The sequence below is a fragment of the Hibiscus syriacus genome, unplaced genomic scaffold (genome assembly GCF_006381635.1).
Source record: "Hibiscus syriacus cultivar Baekdansim isolate YM2019G1 unplaced genomic scaffold, ASM638163v2 tig00110546_pilon, whole genome shotgun sequence".
In the NCBI taxonomy this organism is placed as follows: domain Eukaryota; kingdom Viridiplantae; phylum Streptophyta; class Magnoliopsida; order Malvales; family Malvaceae; genus Hibiscus; species Hibiscus syriacus.
This window is the reverse complement of record NW_024062773.1, coordinates 341,305-357,889: the sequence shown is the minus strand read 5'-3', so window position 1 is coordinate 357,889 and position 16,585 is coordinate 341,305. Positions and strand designations below refer to the sequence as shown.

The following is a 16,585-nucleotide window of genomic DNA, read 5'->3' as shown; positions in this document are numbered from 1 at the left end:
TTGTTTCATATAGTGAGAGAAGCCTCATTTGACCCTTGTTTTACACTACTCCGTCCAGAAAAAAAGAAAATTGCCGTCACCGTTTCCGTTACCTAACGCCGTCAGTTCGAAACGGCGCCGATGTCTCGACCATTTCCTTATTCAGGTCCGTCTCTTTAAACAGATTCCGTTCTCTCTCTCTCTCAAAGGGATCATATTTTTCAAGCTCTCAATTTTCTCTGGATTCAAATCCTCTCCTTGTAGGTAATAATAATACAAGTCAATTTCTTTTTTCCTTCTTATCTTACTTTTTTAGGGTTAGGGTTTTTTTTGTGTGTGTGTGTGATTGATTTGATTTCCTTTCAAATCTGCTCCTCTTTTGGGACTCTCACTTTTCTGTTGGAATTTTATTGGATTATGGCTCTTGTAGAATCACGGATTTGAATTTTTTCAATTTATATTCTGTTTGGTTTGATGGGTAAGAAAATCAATAGAAAATGGAAATTTTGAATCTTTAAATTTTTAGGGTATTTTAGATCTTAGATAATAAAAACATTAGCTTGATTCGGCCTTGATATAATCATCCTTTTGATTATTGAATCCATTTTATATAGAAAAATTGAGACTGAATTGGGTATTTTTGTATTTCTTTTTCAGGTTGGGTTTTTTGGTGTTAACAATGTTACTGCCTTTGTTCGTATTCAGCTGTAGCTTGAATTTGATTGATTGATTGATTGATGAAACTTGGTGGATTTTGTTGTGCTTGGAATTGAATCATGAAGATTTTTATGAGGTTTACCAGCGGTTTTGTGGATTGATGGTTTATGAATCTGCTATTTGGTTCGGATTTTTCATTTGATTTATGAAGATATCTACAAGGAGCTTTTGTTGATTGTTAGGGTTTTTAAGTTTTAAACAGTGGAAAATAGGAAATTGTTAGAAGAGCAAGGAAAAAGAATGGGGGAAGCTCTTCTCACTACTCTGTCAATGGATATTGATAACCCTTCTACACTTCTGTCTATGGATTCGGGTTCTTTTCTACCAGATGAACTGGAGAGAGAGATGAATCGATCTATGATGCTTTCTCGGCCACCCGATATCAATCTCCCATTATCATCTGAACCGAGCCCACCTCCATTGGCATGGAACGATCCATGTGACATCTTAGATGTTAGCCTTGCACCCCAGATTTACGAGGCGGTTGCCAATGTCCCAAAAGTGGCTAAGAAGTGTATGAAGCGTCTTGACAGTGTATGGGTGCTTGGTTTTCTTTACTTTCTACTTCAAGCCTGTTTTAAATGGGAAGTCAAAATCTAAGGTAATAAGAGACGCAATGGTCTGTCCGGTTATGACAAGTCAGACTTGGAGCTAGATTCGTTCTTGGTTCAGCATGACATGGAGAACATGTATATGTGGGTTTTCAAGGAAAGGCCCGAAAATGCACTTGGTAAGATGCAGTTGAGGAGTTACATGAATGGTCATTCTCGACAAGGAGAGCCCCTGTTTCCATTTAATGTTGGTAATGGTTTTGTTAGATCTCATAGAATGCAGAGAAAACACTACAGGGGTCTCTCTAATCCTCAGTGTTTACATGGGATTGAAGTTGTGGCATCACCAAACCTCTCGAATCTTGATGATGAAGAGAAGAGGAGATGGAGAGAACTTACCGGCAGGGATATTAACTTCTCTATTCCTCCTGAAGCAAGTGATTTTGCAACTTGGAGGAATCTTACCAGCACAGAATTCGAGCTTGAGCGTCCCCTTGCCCCTTTAAAGGGTAATTTAAATTCCCACACTAGAAAGCTGCTTAACAATACTGGTTTGAACTTATCAACTCTGCCGATAGAACATAGCAATGGTAATGGGATGGATTTATCACCTGTCTGTAGTAAACGGAAAAAGGACTATTTCTGGAACGGAAATGATGAAGATCTGGGTTTACCAAATAATTTGTATTCTAATGGAGTTTTGGATATGAAAATCCACCCAGTTGAGCCGACATGGATGAATGAATTTAGTGGGGTAATGAAGAATGTATATGGGCCTGTAACAGCAGCAAAAACAATATATGAAGATGATGAGAGCTTTTTGATCATCGTCAGCTTGCCATTTTCAGATCTTCAAAGGGTGAAAGTTACTTGGAGAAATACTTCCTCACATGGAATTGTAAAGATATCGTGTGTGAGTACAGCTTGCATGCCACTCATTAAGAGGCATGATAGGACATTTAAGCTAACAGATCCAGCACCCGAGCACTGTCCTCCGGGGGAATTCGTTAGAGAAATTCCCCTTCCAGACCGCATTCCTGAAAACGCTAAACTGGAAGCATACCATGATGAGACCGGAACAATGCTCGAGATTATCGTGCCCAAGCATCGTGGAGGACCAGAAGAGCACGAGGTCCGTGTCTGCTTTCGTCCCTCCCCATGGAGTGAGCGACCATTCATGGACCTCGAGGAATCTATATTGTGACAAAGGTAGGGATGTTAGTGGTTGGTGCTTCATTGTTTCCTAACCCCATTCCATGAGGAAATCTATATGAATTATAACTGCATTTTTTATATTATATGTTTGTTTTTTGTCATACTGCGCGTAGTTGATTCATCGTATTTATTGACAGTTCATATTTATTGACATAATCATCCTTTTACATTACATGTAGGTCCTTGCATTTAATTTAATTTGTGAATCATTGAATTGGAATTTGGGGTTCTCTTGTCTGTGTGCTTGCTTCATGTGAAAGGTGCATTTATGTGTATCATTGGCAGTACCCTTTATTTTAATCATTTTAATTAAGACATAATCATTTTTATTTTAATTTAATTAAGATGTGATTGCTTTTTATTTAGTTTCTTCATTAATGGTAGTCAAAATTTCAATGACTATATATTTCAAAGTCGATAAATTAAGTAATCATATTTTAATTAAACAAAAATGAATACAACATATTTTAGTAAAATGAAAATGATCAAATATTATGTTTTTAGGTCTTATGATTTATTTTAATTTTCAAGATTTACCCTAATTTTTTAGTGGAATAATGAAAAATTTAATCTTCAACTTTTATATTCTTATTACTTTAGTCTTTAAATTATAAAAAATCAAAATAATAAGGTCAGGAAAAAATATGGCGTATTGTAATTTATTGGATAACTTTTTATAGGACTTATTGTTATTCAATGAAAAATTATATTTATTATAAAAACACGTTCAAGATTGGCGAGTGATCTTAGTTAATCATCATCAATCAACGCCTAATATTAATAGTTGTAAGTAAGTTGAATTATCGAACAACTTAATAAACATTTCTGGGACTACCACTGGGATACGAGCCCAGGTCTCTACGGTCGCAATGTGGAATTCTTAGGAAAGTTTTACCACAATCTCAATATACGGTTAAGAAAATATGCTATCGGTTTATTATTTTTTTAATAAAACTGGTAAAAAATTATTTAAAATATTATTATTTCTACCAATTTTATTATTATTGGGCGCTTTACCGAGTTTGATAATATATTTGGTAAATCACTACTTAAAATATTATTTGTATTGATTTGATCTGTTTGAACGGGAGGGAGGGAGGGACCATATCATTGATGAATTTTAAGTGAATGAATTTTACAATGTAGTCTTCGTCAATTACGCGTTTGATATCTCTATATTAGATATTTATCCATCGCCGCACTTCAAACATACAATGATGGATAAATTGTGAAGAGTAACAATAGTGGAGGTGCAAATTCAAAAGATGCCATTGGTGTGAATATGGTGTTATTAGTTAGGTTAATTGTGAGCACAAACTAATTTATCGTAATGATTAAAAGAATGATTATTGTATTTAGAGATTTCGGGTTCAAACTCTAGCCTCTACATAAATGTTTAAGCATTGATTATAAAATGATCTAGAATTTTTAGAACAAATACTATATTATAATCCATCAGTTTAATAAAAAAAAGTTAAACTAATTGTGATGGTACCGATAAAGGAGTATCACTTGTCAACAATGATGCATAGACAACAAAATCCGAATTTGATAGTATTATATATAATATCCTTATTTTGAGTTAAGGATAGATGAAACAATATATGGTGAACATTACATTCATCTGATTTCTTTATTCACTGATTATCTCGTAAGCTTCTTCACTGGTCGATTTGCTTCCTTTTTTATATTTACTTTGCTTGCATTTGTTTCTTATTTATAATTTTTTGTTGGTTTCCGGATGAATATGCTACAATCAGTCCAAGAGATTTTTGAATTGATTTGATCTGTTTGAACTGGAAGCCGGGAGAATCTAAATCAAATATGCATTTGGGCTATCAGTGTATCAAAACTTTACATTTAGATATATATTGTTTAATAATCTGTACTTTTTTTGTCAAGTAGATTTTGTAGTAGATAAAGAAAGCTTGGAGGCTCATTATATTTTTGAGAATTGGTTTGACACGGGCATTGTTGATTGTAGATATGGGGTGGTTAAGAGCTGGTTCAAGTGTGGCAAAGCTTGCGATTAGGAGGACTTTGTCTCAGGGTGGATCGTATGCAACAAGATCACGCGTTGTACCTTCACAGAGTCGATATTTTCATATCACCGTCTTTAAGTCTAAGGCGCAGGCTGCACCGGTTCCTCGTCCTGTGCCGCTTTCGAAGCTAACTGACAGTTTCTTAGATGGAACTAGCAGTGTGTACTTAGAGGAGCTTCAGAGGACCTGGGAATCTGACCCAGATAGTGTTGATGAATCATGGGACAATTTCTTCAGGAATTTTGTGGGACAGGCTGCCACATCCCCTGGAATTTCGGGTCAGACCATCCAGGAGAGTATGCGGCTGTTATTGCTTGTGAGGGCTTACCAGGTTAATGGTCACATGAAAGCAAAGTTGGATCCCTTGGGTTTAGAGGAAAGAGAAATCCCTTATGATTTGGATCCAGCTCTTTATGGTTTTACTGAAACTGAACTTGACAGAGAATTCTTTTTAGGTGTTTGGAGGATGTCTGGGTTTTTATCAGAAAACCGACCAGTGCAAAACACTAAGATCAATTTTGATTCGACTTGAACAGGCTTACTGTGGAAGCATTGGGTTCAAGTACATGCACATCGCTGACCGGGAGAAGTGCAATGGGTTGAGAGACAAGATTGAAACCCCGACACCTATTCAGTACAATCGCCAGCGACGTGAGTCATTCTCGATAGGCTTATATGGAGTACACGGTTTGAAAATTTCTTGGCCACTAAGTGGACAACTGCTAAGAGGTTTGGTCTAGAGGGTGGTGAGACTTTAATTCCTGGAATGACAGAAATGTTTGACAGGGCTGCTGACCTTAGGGTTGAGAGTATAGTTATTGGAATGCCTCATAGAGGAAGACTCAATGTCCTAGGTAATGTTGTCCGAAAGCCACTTCGTCAGATATTTAGTGAGTTCAGTGGTGGTACAAAGCATGTGGATGAGGTTGGGCTTTACACTGGAACTGGTGATGTCAAATATCACTTGGGAACTTATGATCGGCCAACGAGAGGTGGAAAGAGAATCCATTTGTCTTTAGTTGCAAACCCAAGTCACTTGGAAGTTGTGGACCCGGTTGGTGTTGGAAAAACTAGAGCGAAGCAGTATTACTCCAATAATGTGGATAGGACCAAGAACATGGCTGTTTTGATTCATGGGGATGGTAGCTTTGCTGGACAGGGTGTAGTCTATGAAACTCTTCATCTAAGTGCACTTATAAATTACACTACTGGTGGGACTATAGATATTGTTGTCAACAACCAAATGAAATTTACAACTGATCCAAGGGAAGGCAGATCTTCACAGTATTGTACTGATGTTGCTAAAGCCTTGAATGCTCCAATTTTCCATGTAAATGGAGATGATGTTGAGGCAGTTGTCCAGAAATGTGAACTTGCAGGAGAGTGGAACAAACCTTCCATTCGGATGTGGTGGTTGATTTGATCTTCTATCGTAGATTTGGGCATAATGAGATTGATGTGCCATCATTCACACAGCCAAAAATGTATAAGGTCTGCTTCTAGTCTTTTTGGTTATGTTTTTTCCCCTTGCAGTTTTTCCTGCCCCCTTTTTTGTGGTTCTATTTGCTCTTGAGGAATGTTTCAAACTTCACATATTTTATTCTTTTTTCTTCTAACAGATCTTTCGGAATCACCCCTCAGCTCTTCAGATATACCAGAACAAATTGTTAGAGACCGGGCAGGTGACAGAGGAAGACATTGGTAGTATAAGTCAGAAGGTTGGTTCAATTCTTAATGAAGAATTTTTGGCCAGCAAAGATTACCTTCCCAAAAGAAGGGACTGGCTCTCAGCTTATTGGACAGGATTCAAGTCACCTGAACAGCTTTCTCGTGTCCGAAACACTGGGTTTGTTGGTTTATTATTGAATTTCAACTTTCTTTTTGGGTAACCCTGATCTGTACCCACTGATGAAACTTTCATGTTTTGCAGGGTTAAACCTGAGATATTGAAGAATGTTGGCAAAGCAATCACAACACTTCCAGATAATTTTAAGCCTCATAAAGCAGTAAAGAAGGTTTACGAACAATGTGCACAGATGATTGAGACGGGAGGGCTTTGACTGGGCTATGGGTGAAGCACTTGCTTTCGCTACTTTGGTGGTGGAGGGTAACCATGTTAGGCTGACTGGTCAGGATGTCGAAAGGGGTACGTTTAGTCATCGGCATTCTGTCATTCATGACCAGGAAACCGGGGAACAGTACTGTCCTCTGGATCGTGTTACCATCAACCAAAACGCGGAGATGTTTACTGTCAGCAATAGGTAAACTATTTGTGCTTCTTTGTAATAGCTAAAATTTTAGTCCAGTAGTGTACATTCTTATGCGAAAATTTTCTATCATCCATGTAAGCAATACAATTAAATTTTAATTGGGTTCTGCATCAAGGCGTAACTTGTACGACTAGAGCGTTTCCACTTTATTGAATCCATAGTTGGAACATGCTTTCCATGCCATACTTGACATGGAATAACTTGTACAATTTTACCCTATCTTTCATTTGTGAATTCATGCATTTTTTTCATTAGGTGAAATATCCTTGCTTCTTGTGTTGAGTTATGTTCCCACTTGAGAATTGTTAGATTGTGCATGATAATTTTGTGCATTGTTTGCCCTTCTTACTCTTGTTAATATTTAGAATCTATTTTGAGCAACATGTGATCTTGAGCGCAGTTCACTTTCTGAGTTTGGTGTGCTTGGATTTGAATTGGGTTACTCGATGGAAAACCCAAATTCCTTAGTTATGTGGGAAGCTCAGTTTGGTGACTTCGCTAATGGTGCTCAAGTGATCTTTGATCAATTTGTGAGTAGTTGATAGGCAAAGTAGATGCGTCAATCTAGTCTGATTGTGCTGCTTCCTCATGGTTATGATGGACATGGTCCTGAGTATTTGAGTGCACGTCTAGAGCGTTTGCTACAGGTATTCCCCATGAAACAACACGCATTATTGTAGATGAGTGATACCTGTATTCACATTCGTGTTACACTTCCAAGCATGTCGTTGTAATTGTATACATGAAAAGCTAGGGAGAAAAATACTATTTTGCATCGATAACTAGATTGTTATAATATTTTTGTAGATGAGTGATGACCATCCTTTTGTGAGACCTGAGATGGATGCAACTCTTCGTAAGCAAATTCAGGAGTGCAACTGGCAGGTGGTTAATGTTACAACGTCTGCTAATTACTTCCATGTTTTGCGGCGACAGGTGAGTGCAACTAATAGTTCTTAACGATGTTTCAACATTGAAGGTCTTGCCATTTTCCTTTTCTTATCGTTTCTTCTCTCTCTCTCTCTCTCAGATACACAGGGAATTCCGTAAACCACTTATTGTCATGGCCCCAAAAAACTTGTTTCGTCACAAGGACTGCAGATCAAATCTTTCTGAATTTGATGATGTTCAAGGCCATCCTGGTTTTGATAAGCAAGGGACCCAATTTAAGCGCCTCATTAAGGATCAGAATATGCAATCTGACCTTGAGGAGGGCATCAGAGGCTTGGTACTTTGTTCTGGAAAGGTTTGTTATGCCCTCGGTTTCTCCATGTTTTCCTCTTCTATGAGCAGTTTACTTATGGAATTTTCTCTGGTATAATTGACCAGACATGAAGGAGTTTGTGAACTTTGTTATCTTGTTGGGCTTCTAGCTTAGTTTTCCGACCCGACCAATGATAAATATGTGCTGCATATTCCATATAGGTTTTGATAATTTGTGTTGTTTTTTTATACAATAATCGGTATTCTATATGCTTTCAGGTTTACTATGAGCTTGACGATGAATGGAAGAAGAACAATGCTTCAGACGTTGCTACATGCCGTGTGGAGCAGCTTTGCCCATTCCCTTATAACCTCGTCCAGCGAGAGCTTAAAAGATATCCAAGTATGTACTCGGAACTTAAACTCGGACTTGATCTGTAGTACTTTTATTTGTTTTCAAACCTCCCATCTCTCTCCCCATTTGTCAAACTGGATGTACTAGCTATGGCGAGTTTTGTGCAGTTAGGTTTGGTAATTCATTGTGTATTATAAAGCCTCTATTCCTTTTTGATATTGAGACATCGTTTTGGATTTTTACCTTTTGGGATTCCCTCAGACGCAGAGATTGTATGGTGCCAAGAAGAACCAATGAACATGGGTGCATTTAGTTACATCGCACCTAGGCTTGCAACTGCAATGACTTCTCTGGGTAGAGGAACTTTTAGGGATATCAGATAAGTCGGTCGTGCTCTGTCTGCTTCAACTGTTAATGGTTTCTATTACGTTCACGTGAAGGAACAAACCAAGCTTGTGCAAAAGGCAATTCAACCCAAACCGATCAAATGCAATGCCATTATCTGAAGTGTCATTTTCCCTTGAAGAACCAAACTTGCAATAGTTATCTAATTTTCTCAAATAAAATCTTGTGAGGAGCTTCAAACACTTCTGTTAAGAGTTTTTGCTGTTACTCTGATGCACTTTTTCCTTTCACCCGCCTTTTCGGCCAACGCAACATGTTAACATACTAAATGTTAACTCCTCATCAAATATTCTGATTTGATGCATAATTTTATTGTAATATCATATGTTTTGTTCCTTGGAAGTAAGAGAAAATGAGCGGAAAATCATTGCATATAATTTTATCGTAATATTATATGTTTAATTCATCAAATATTTGATTTGATGCATAACTTATAGTTTCACAGATCAAATCTGGGATCATAGAGTTCGTCAGAAACAATGTATAAAGCCAAGAATATTCAAGTGCAGGGCAACTTATAGCATTTAGGATCAGTCTGCACGTTTGACAAGGCAACAATTACTAAGATATTTCAAGTGTAAATTTGAGCATTAATCATTGTATTTAGGATCTTCCTACACAACATCTATAGTATCCGACACTTGTTCAAATCTGCTATTTATACCAATAAATATGCGAAGTAACATCGAGAAAACAGAACGACTTACAGTCACAAAAAGTCTGTCCAAGCAAGGACAATGCTTCAGAAAGCAAAGTAACGAATTGATAGATTCTCTTTCCATTGAACAATCAATTCACCAAAGCTCTCTTTCATGCTCAAACAATATTGAGGGTTTCTACTTGAAAAGGGTAACGACTTGCACATCCATATCTAAACAATTCAGAACAAAATGGATTGAGGATTGAGTTGTGAAAGGTTAGTAGATGAAGATTGAGTTGTGAAAGGTCAGTGGATGAACTAACGAACATATAGAACACGTACCAATATCCGATTCTTGTACACTAGTTGAAATATTACTGAGAGTCGGTATATGAATTAATGAACTTACCTCGTAAAACCATCTGCATATTGTTAGACATTTAATGCTTCTAAAAAACGAGCTGAAGCATTTATATTTGTTGCAGCTGCAATGTTGGTCAACCTCAATGTTCCATGCCCATTGTGTTAGAGGACCTTGTCTGAGATCAACCATGGCGTCTATCACGAGTGGATTCAAAGCATTAAATTCTCAGGAGAATCTAAACCAAAAGGAAACTAATTTGCCTCTATATCTTAAAGATATTAGACAGTAACCTTTGAAACTGGGAGATTGTATATTGGGGCAATCGAGGATGACTCCCTAAAGATTGTAAGCATTGCATTTGGCGATTGTCAAGCTTTTGAGAAATGGCAAATTTGGAACCAAAGAAGCAACTTCCATATTAGAAAGGTGGCTCACTGATATGAGATTCAAAGATTTTACTTTCATTGTGTTTAAAGGTGGTTGTCGGGTTTGCAAGTAATTTCCCTCAAGCCACCACCAATCAAAATCATTTCAATGCGATGTATAAACTACCCGATGCAAGATTCAGCTCCAAAAGCAAATCAAATGGCCTTGGGAATTCTTGTTGACCAGCTGAGAAATCAAGTTAAAGTGAACCATTGTAGGAAATGGTAGCAATCCATGGCTGAATTCAAACATGAAACCCCACTTATTTCTTGGTCAATGGTGGACATCAAAACCATTAAGAAAGATTTGTATGGCTTAATGGCAGCTTCCACGGTTACATCATGGACTGAATCCAACAAAGCCTCTCTCCAGAGTTGTTTCCAGTGAGTTGAAAGAAAACAAGTTCAGAATGCAGATTCAAAAGGAAGTAATGAAATGATGAGGCGAAGTACATCGTCTAGTAAACTACTGATGAAATCATTGGGGCCCATATTATAACTGTTCCAAATAAAAACAAAAAAAATATCAAAACTTGTTTGATCATAACAAATAATAAAATCCCAAAGTAAAAATATAAACAGATTCTTACTTAGCTGAGTCTTTCTTCTATTGATCATGCTTCTTCCATTTGTAGATGAACCGGGGAACAATTTGGCATAAAACATCATCTTTTAAACTACTGATATCCGAATGCCTGAGATCAAATACAAAACAAGAATGATATAAAAAATACTGAAAGAATATTAAAAGAAAACATAGTAATCAGCAGTTGTTACCTTAAACGTGAAGTGTTTGTAGGGTTATAGTCATCAACTGGATCATGACTCTGATTCTCTTCCTCAGTTTTCGTTTGATATTTTTATTCGAATTCTTCTAAATATCAAACATTACATCTTATGTTAGAGCATATAATCCAAGCATAGACATGTCAACCAACAGATACAAGTAGTATTTCAGACCGGCAGCCTACACTGTGTTGTATGTCTAAAGAGTGTACCTTGTCAGCAATTGCAATTTTGGTATTGTAAAGCTTTTGAGAAAGGACATTTATATAAACACATATATATAGAATTGTAAGCAATTGAATTTGATAACATTTGATAATATTTAAAAGAAAATAATATTGATTAGCATATCCTCCACATATATATGACATCATTTAAGAAACTACCTCTCGAAAGAGGTATCCTGGCATGACATTTTCCCAGAAAAAAGCTTAAATAACATATAAATGGAACCTTATTGAATCATAATTAAATTAAAGGTTCATATGAAGATGATTTGGAAATCTATCATCAAGATTTTCAACCATTTTGAACTTGTACGGATACTTCCCTTTCTTCTCCAACTTGGCTACTTTTACCAAATGCTTCAAACATTTCCTGTGTGATTCCGATATGATTACCGGAGTAGTTTCTCGGAATAAAGGTATCAATCGCCTTGCCATTAAAAACTCCATTTGCTTATCTGCAAATCCTTCTAGTTTCACAACCTTTAGACCATTGAGATTTGCAGGAGCACTGACTATGGCAGAGAATTTCTCGGTTCCACTACTAAAGTCATAGCATTTGGGATCAATCTGCAAGTTTTGATCAATCATTCAAATTATTTTTTTTCTTGCAACCTCTCTACTTACTCTTTATCCTTCCTATAGTATATGTATTTGACTCCAAATCAGATGCATATCCGTGGCTGGATAACATAATTGCTTAGTGTTATAAAAGAATAAAAGATGCCAATTTATATGATCAAGGAAACGGGAAGACTTACAGTGACACAAAGTCTTTCCAAGTTAGGACAAAGCCTGAGGAAGCAAAGTAAGGCATTGATATTGTGCCTGGCCATTGAACAATCAATCCACCACAGCTCTTTTAGTCTTTTGAAATAAAATTCAGGTCCTCCACTTGAACTGTATAAATTCTCGCACAATGTTTGCTAAAGGAAAACGAAAGCACAATTTAGCAGAGGGAGAGTAAAACCCCTCTTTAAAAACAAAATGAACATTTCTTTCACTATACATACCTCGAAAAACCATCTGCATATTGTTAAAGACTTAACACCATTTATGCTTCTCAAAAACGATTTGAAGCATTTATGCTCGCCGGCACAGCCGCAGCGGTAGTTTCCGTAGGAAGCCTGATGAGGACGAATGGTTGTTTCAAAGTCCCAAGTCCATTGTGTTAGAGGACCTTGTCTGAGATCAACCATGGCGTCTTCTAGGTATAATCCGCAATCACACATGGAATATACGTCGGCATAATAGCATCTGCAACATGCTTTCAAATGAAAGGACACTAAGTTGCCTCTGTATCGGAAACACTGTAAACGGGGACCCTGAAAACTGAGAGATTGTAATCGGGGGCAATCCAAGACAATTAGCTTTTGAAGAACACCGGCATCTTCTACAACTAAAGATTGAACTCCATTACACCTTTCAACGATCAAGCTCTCGAGAAATGGGAGATTGGACGCCAAACAAGTAAGTGCTTTGCTAGAGAGTTGGCTTACTGATATTAGATAAAGGGTTTTTATTCTGAACTGTTGTGAAAAGGGCAAAGGGGGATTCAACTCCATTATCTTCTTGTCTTGATTATAGGGCGATGGCCACTCGCAACGCCACGGAAGACTCAATGGCAGACACCAATCAAATGTAGCTGAGGATTCTTGTTCACCGGCGGTGAAATCAAGATGGAGCGTTCTATTAGGTGTAATGGAAACAAAGAGGAGTGTACCTTGGCCAAGGTTGAATTGTAATCCCCATTTGTTTGTTGGTCGATTGGGTTCGGCGAAATCATAAAGAAGATTGAATATAGTAACAACAGCATCTTCCAGGGCTCTTTCAAGCACCAAAGTTCGCCTCCAAAGGCCATTCCATCGTCTCGAAAGGAAAGTGGTGCGGACAGCAGATTCAAAAGGGAGGAAGCTAACGATTTGGAAAATGATTTCATCAGGGAAACAACTGATGACATCTTCAGGCTCAATGTTCCTGTTGGAAAGGGGGAAAACCCAGATTTATTAAACAACTGATGATATCTTTAGTTTCAATGTTCTTGTTTAATCTACCATGCTCAGTTGGTTCATGCATGTGCTTCCAACAGTTATTACCTAGCAGACTAAAACTTAGAACCCCAATATCTACATTCGTTGTATCAAGAACTGAAAGGGAATCATTGATTCGAAAAAATTAAAATTGGTTTGATCATATATAAAAACAAAATTGATTAACACTAAAGAGAAAATACTAACTGATGTTCCATTGCAGCATTACTGTGATTGCCATCTTGGTCCTGTTTTGGCTTTGGATTCTTCTTCTTCATCTTGTTTTTCTTTCCCATCTTTTCTTCGAAGTTGCAGGGGTGTCCAAAATTAAAGCAGTTTGGATGTACACATACATGGGGTTTGGCTTGAATTTTGCAAGCAGATATTACTTACCTGCTAAAACATAGTAAGGGTCTGACTCCGAATCTTCCGGGAAAGGACACAACAAATGAATGTGTAATTTAAACACATATAGCATTTGATTTTCTAGGACATATAACTAATGCCACTTGACTTTTGTATTATACATACATGGACGGTATTAGAAAATAAATTTAAAGAGATAACATAAATAGTTATAAAAATGAGGGTAATATTTAAATAAATTAAAATTAGAGGCTTAATTAAGTAAATATTTTATATCTATTAGTAAGGTTTTTTTTTATAGTTTGGGTATTCGATGTCAGGTATGTTGCACGCAAAACGAACGTGAATAATAGTATAATATATGTTGGTATCAACTTGGCTTAAATACTTATTGTGTCATGAGCTGGTATCAACTTGCCTTGAACACATTTTTGTAGGGCGTGCCACTGCCACCGCCAAGGCTAGAGATGTCAGAAAATTTGTTTGTCGGGATTCAACTTGAGTCTTTATCCTTGTCCGTCTGGCTTTTGTATGTTCTGGGCCACACAAATGATGATAATGACGCATGACATACATGACATTATGGAGAGCCAGAGCCTGGTTCTTTCAAAATGTGTTTTGTTGACAAAATAAGGAGGCCCCCATGTCCACTATCTTTTGTAGGATCCCTATTTACTTCACTGGTAGAATGCAAAAGAGGTGGTCCATAGTAATTAATAGAAATTGAAAAGGTTAGTTTAACATTATTTAAATGATTATTCTTTTATTAGTTTATTGTGTATAAATGATTGAAAATTTTACTATTTACTATAATTAAAGTATTGGTTTTGATGACTTTCTTGGTGGTATAATTAGTGTATAGATGGAAGAAGAGATTGGGAAGTTGATAGGAAGAGTGTTGATGAATGATGTTAATGGTGAAGATATGGAGGCCCATTGTTCATGTATGTGAGCTTGTAGCACAATGGTGAAGTTTGGTTGATGTCATTCTCAAAGAAGAATTCTTGATTAGTCTTCAACAAAGGGCTATGCTTATACTACTGCTCCCTCAAGGTCCTGAAGTGAACGTTTCCCGCAGGTGAGCACCAATCATCATGGTTTGGTATCAACACTGCGTCAGAATTGGATATGATAAGCCTCTTATTGCAATCTCTCCAAAGAAGCTGCTTCATTACATGTTCTGTGAATCAAGTTATCACAATCTCATACATACACTGGCTTGCTTATATATGTGCATTTCGATAAAGCATCAATATCATTCATTTCGAAATTTGAATTACTGTAAATTATTCAGCTTTTGTCATTTCAGTAAGTGAGAAAAATGTTGTAAAAAAAGGACAGAGCCCTTTATAAAAAAGCTCCCTTTTATGTTGAAAGGCGTGATTCAATTTCTCATTCCAATTCCAAAATAAAAATTCTCTCTTAATCAAATTTCTATCTCATTTCACTTTTAAATTTGATCATATATAATTTTAAACAATATATATAATGGTATTGTTGATGTTATTACAAAGAACATGCATTGCTCATAAAATTGTAGGATAGAAGTTTGAAAATCACTATCGTGGTTTTGGTTTTATGAGAAATGTTAATTTTTGGTTGTTTTTTATATAGGAATGATTAGAGATGAATGGAAAATAGTTGTAGGTGACTAAACTAAGCTTAAATCAAAGTCGGAGACCATTAAGAAAAGTATCCAAAACTTTCGGTCATGGAGAAAAAAAATTCGGAAAATTTGTATAAAAATTTCTCTTGGGTTTAAATTAGATAGAAGGATGATATCATAAGGTTTGAATTAAGTTTTGGATCAATGTTAAGCTTAGAGGATCTTTTTGCAAGTTTTTAGAAATTGGAGGATTGTAAAGTAAATGTTGAAAAATTAAGGTTCTATGCTGGAAATTATAGTTGGAATAATGAAATGTTGAATTGGGTTGATTTGGAATTTGAATAATTCCTAGGGATTAAATTGCAAGTTTTTGGAAAGTTAGTGGTGAAATTGCAAAAGTGCAAGATTAATGTACTAATTTAGAAATATAGTGAAAATAGAGTAGTATGATGATTGTTAAGGATAAAGTGAATAGTAAGGACCAATTTGACAAGTTTTGAAATATGGGTGTTTAATTTAAAGAAATGCATAATTGTGGGTTAAATGTTAAATTGTGAAAAGTTAAGTGATTTAAGGTTGAGAATTATTATTTTCAAGGATTGGGAAGGTTATTTTTGCAAAAGTTGAGTATAATTGATTTAGTTATAGAAATTAGTACAGAATATTTATTTATCGAATTTTATCATATTGTATATGGATACGTATTTAACAAGTTAGCTAGATACTAACATATGTTCGAAATTATTTATGTCGGATAATCAATTTTTAAGTAGATTGTGATTGGAATCGAGAATAAAACGAGCAAAAAGAAAAAAGAACGAAATTCAAAAGTAAATTTGGTTAAGGTTGATTTCGATTTTGGAGTAGAAATTAGTATCGAATATTCCTTAGTCGAACTTTTAGAATTACGATTCGAATTAATTTTATTATAACAGTACGAGTACTAATGTATGTGAATCGTTTATATGTTGAAAACCGATGATCAAGTAGTTCATGATTATAATCGAGATCAAAATGAACCGGATACGAGGGTTATAAAGGTTATCATAGGATGCGCTGGTGAGGCGCTGGTGAGTGCAGCTTACTTATTTTATATTATATATGAGGACAACTTGCGATGAGCAAATCTCGAAAGTTTTCGATTGAAACAATTTGAATTATTTTATGAAATATCTTTATACTAATTTACTAAATTGTTTTTTATATCATTTTGGTTTGAATAACCCAAATTATTTTATTCGGTATTTTATTTCATAGCATGTGAATATTTTTGGGTATGAATTGCACAGATTTGGTTTTATATAAATAGTTTTTTATTCGATTATATAGGTGAATGATTTTATATGCAAATTAGTAATTGATTTAGAACAAAGCCCAATGTATGAAAATAAGGATTAGTGGTACAAT

The 16,585-nt window shown here is 36.0% G+C and overlaps 1 protein-coding gene and 2 pseudogenes across 1 annotated transcript; 2 read left to right on the top strand and 1 right to left on the bottom strand.

Annotated features, from left to right (window-relative positions):
• Positions 1 to 38: 38 nt before the first annotated feature.
• On the top strand, positions 39 to 2,545 carry LOC120130372 (annotated as a pseudogene).
• A 1,536-nt stretch (positions 2,546 to 4,081) lies between these two features.
• On the top strand, positions 4,082 to 9,072 carry LOC120130373 (annotated as a pseudogene).
• Positions 9,073 to 9,792: 720 nt separating this feature from the next.
• On the bottom strand, positions 9,793 to 13,625 carry LOC120130371 (F-box protein At2g39490-like). The gene is made up of 6 exons (XM_039147619.1): positions 13,414 to 13,625; positions 12,190 to 13,153; positions 11,938 to 12,102; positions 10,944 to 11,746; positions 10,757 to 10,861; positions 9,793 to 10,665 (listed from the first exon to the last, which is right to left on the bottom strand). Exons 1-4 carry the CDS (start codon positions 13,500 to 13,502, stop codon positions 11,426 to 11,428), a joined length of 1,539 nt encoding a protein of 512 aa, XP_039003550.1. The 5' UTR covers positions 13,503 to 13,625; the 3' UTR covers positions 9,793 to 10,665; positions 10,757 to 10,861; positions 10,944 to 11,425.
• Positions 13,626 to 16,585: the final 2,960 nt, after the last annotated feature.

Bases quoted from the DNA above. Each gene is read 5' to 3' on its own strand.
- LOC120130371 (XM_039147619.1), bottom strand. From the start codon at position 13,502: ATGGGAAAGAAAAACAAGATGAAGAAGAAGAATCCAAAGCCAAAACAG. The intron at 12,103-12,189 runs GTATGTATAGTG...GTTTTCCTTTAG, and splicing joins TATGCAGATGGTTTTTCGAG to CAAACATTGTGCGAGAATTT. The intron at 11,747-11,937 runs GTAAGTCTTCCC...CAAAACTTGCAG, and splicing joins TGGAAAGACTTTGTGTCACT to ATTGATCCCAAATGCTATGA.